At 64.7% G+C, this 2278-nt stretch overlaps 1 protein-coding gene across 4 annotated transcripts in view; it reads right to left on the bottom strand.

Annotated features, from left to right (window-relative positions):
* Window positions 1-1483: 1483 nt before the first annotated feature.
* Window positions 1484-2278, bottom strand: part of KCNQ2 (potassium voltage-gated channel, KQT-like subfamily, member 2) — a 43638-nt gene continuing 42843 nt past the window's right edge. For all 4 annotated transcript variants that reach the window (XM_010836581.1, XM_010836582.1, XM_010836584.1 and 1 more), the window contains one exon: window positions 1484-2215. In XM_010836581.1, the coding sequence (XP_010834883.1) occupies window positions 1484-2215 (732 nt within the window). The remainder of the gene's footprint in view (window positions 2216-2278) is intronic.

Below are 2278 nucleotides of genomic sequence, written 5' to 3'. Positions count from 1 at the left end.
GGGGGAGGGCACGCACAAAGGCTGCAGTAGACACTGCTTCCCAGGGATCTCAGAGGGCCAGGACCCTAACAGCCAGGGGCATTCGACCCTCAGACACTGCTTTCAAATCCTTCCCAGAGAGCAAGCACAATCTCTCACTGACCAGGATGAACGGAAGCATCCTGAGACAGCTCAGGCTCTCCCTGGACCTGATATTTCAGGGGAAGTCACTACTTGGTAGGCTTCGCAGACCCAGCCCTGGTGCACAGGAAGGTCACTGCCTCAGAGGGCACTAGGTGCCCAGGCTTGCTGTCCTGTCACCCCAAATGCCAGATGCCCCTGCACACTGACAGCTGGGGGCCCAGGACAGGGTCCACTCTGCCTCCTGGGGTTGGACTCCTGGCTCAAAGCGACTGCCCCTCAGGCCCAAGATGAGAAGGATGGGCACCACTGTTTCCCAGGGCCCAGGGTGGGAACAGACATCTCTGATCCCAAGACACCCAGAGGTCACAGTCAAGGGCTGGTCAGTGAGGAGAGTGGGGGTATGGTCAGCCTAGGAGGGACAGGAGAGACCACCTACAAGGCGGCTCCTTCATCTCTGGACAGTGTGGGGCAGGACTCTACTGAAAGGCTGCAGCATCATCCAGCCGCGGTCCTGTCGGGAGACAGGTGAGGCAGGGTCCCTGGAGGACAGCGAGCAAATCGACTCACCATAGCCAGCCCAATCAGGACCCCAGAGCATGAGCCCAGCCCGGGGGCCCCTAGCCACTCAGCACCCCTCCCCGCAGGCAGGTCCATATCACAGTGCTGGCCACAGCATGGTGACCAGCGTCCAGCCAGGGGAGAGGGGAGAGGACACAGGGGACACCCCCCAGCTTTCAGGTCTGGAAGGGAGACCCCAAGGATCCCCTCCAGGAGCCTATGGAGCCGGCCCCTCTCCACAAGAGTCAAGTTCAGGAGCTCTGAGGCCACTCTGTTCTGGAGGGGGTCCCGAGCCTCGCCCCCACGCCCCCTTCAGGCCAGGGTCCTGAACGTGGGGCTGGCTCCTGTCACAGGGCGCTCAGAACCAGGGGAAGAAGGCGACACTGACCAGCAGCTGTGGGTGGTACCCAGGATGATGGGGCAGGACAGGAACGGGGGCAGAGACAAGCCACACGCCCTGGGCCTCAAAGCTGCTGATCCTCACAAGGCAGATCTACCCCTCGCTGCCACCCTGCCCCCAACGAAGCCTCCACCTGGCCACCGGGGGCCTATCCTCAGCCTTGACCCTGGCCTCTGTCATGCCCGGGCCAATGGTCTGCAGAGTCTCCCAAGTGGGCACGGCCAGCCGGGCTGCCCCTTGCTGGAAAAGAATTTCTGCCAACCTTCAGTGCGAGAGACTGAGGGCCACGCCTGCCCACCGCCCTGCACAGGCACCCCTACTGCCCTGCTCTAAGAAAAGGGCCCTGGAGCATCTGCCTCGAGACCAGGAGGCCAGGAGTCAGGGGGAGGCTAGCGGGTGGCCTCATTTCCGGGGCCCAGCCCAGCCCATATCACCGAAGGGGCCCTCGCCCGTGGCAGAGCGCGGCGGGGGCCCGCACGGGGTGCAGAGGTCCGAGTCCGTGTCCGACTCGCCCTCCGCGATGTAGGGCCTGACTTTGGCGCATGGAGCGACCGCCGCGTAGCAGCTATTGAGGGCATCCAGGTTCTCCTTGGACTGGGAGATGCTGAACCCACTGAAGGAGCGCTCCAGCTCCTCGTGGTCCACGGATGGAATGGAGATGGATGTGTCACTGTCCCTCAGCGCGCCCTCGTGGGGCCTGCAGGCCGGGGCATCCTCCGGCCTCAGGAACTCCGTGCTGGCCCGGTGGCCCCCGCTGTAAGCGGACAGGGACCGCTCATGGGCAGGTGGCGGCGGGATGCGCACCAGCGAGCTGTGGTCCCCCACGGGTGAGGTGCCGTGGCCTGGGCGGGGGTAACACTGCTGCTGCCACGAGGTGGACGGTGGGCACTGGGCGGGGGGCGCAGGTGGGGGTGCCGCGAAGTTCTTCTGGCCCACGGAGCTGGTGGAGCGGACGAGCTTGATGATGCAGCCGTTCCGGCCACCATGGTCCCGGCTGTCCTCGGGGCTGTGGTACGGTGGCGCTGGCTCCGGCTCCTTGGCCCCAAAGTAGGCCTCGGTTTCCGTCGGGGGGACACCCATGCGCTGCATGTAGATGTTCACCAGGAAATCCAGCTTCTTCTCCATGGACAGGACCTGTGGGAGGGGCTAGTGAGCCATGCTAGATGGTTCCCATGCTGGGGTGGGGGGTGGGGTGGG

Source organism: Bison bison, unplaced genomic scaffold, assembly GCF_000754665.1.
Source record: "Bison bison bison isolate TAMUID 2011002044 unplaced genomic scaffold, Bison_UMD1.0 scf7180017864063, whole genome shotgun sequence".
Lineage (NCBI taxonomy): Eukaryota > Metazoa > Chordata > Mammalia > Artiodactyla > Bovidae > Bison > Bison bison.
Note: the sequence above shows the minus strand (reverse complement) of the source record. Positions and strands in the feature narration are given on the sequence as shown.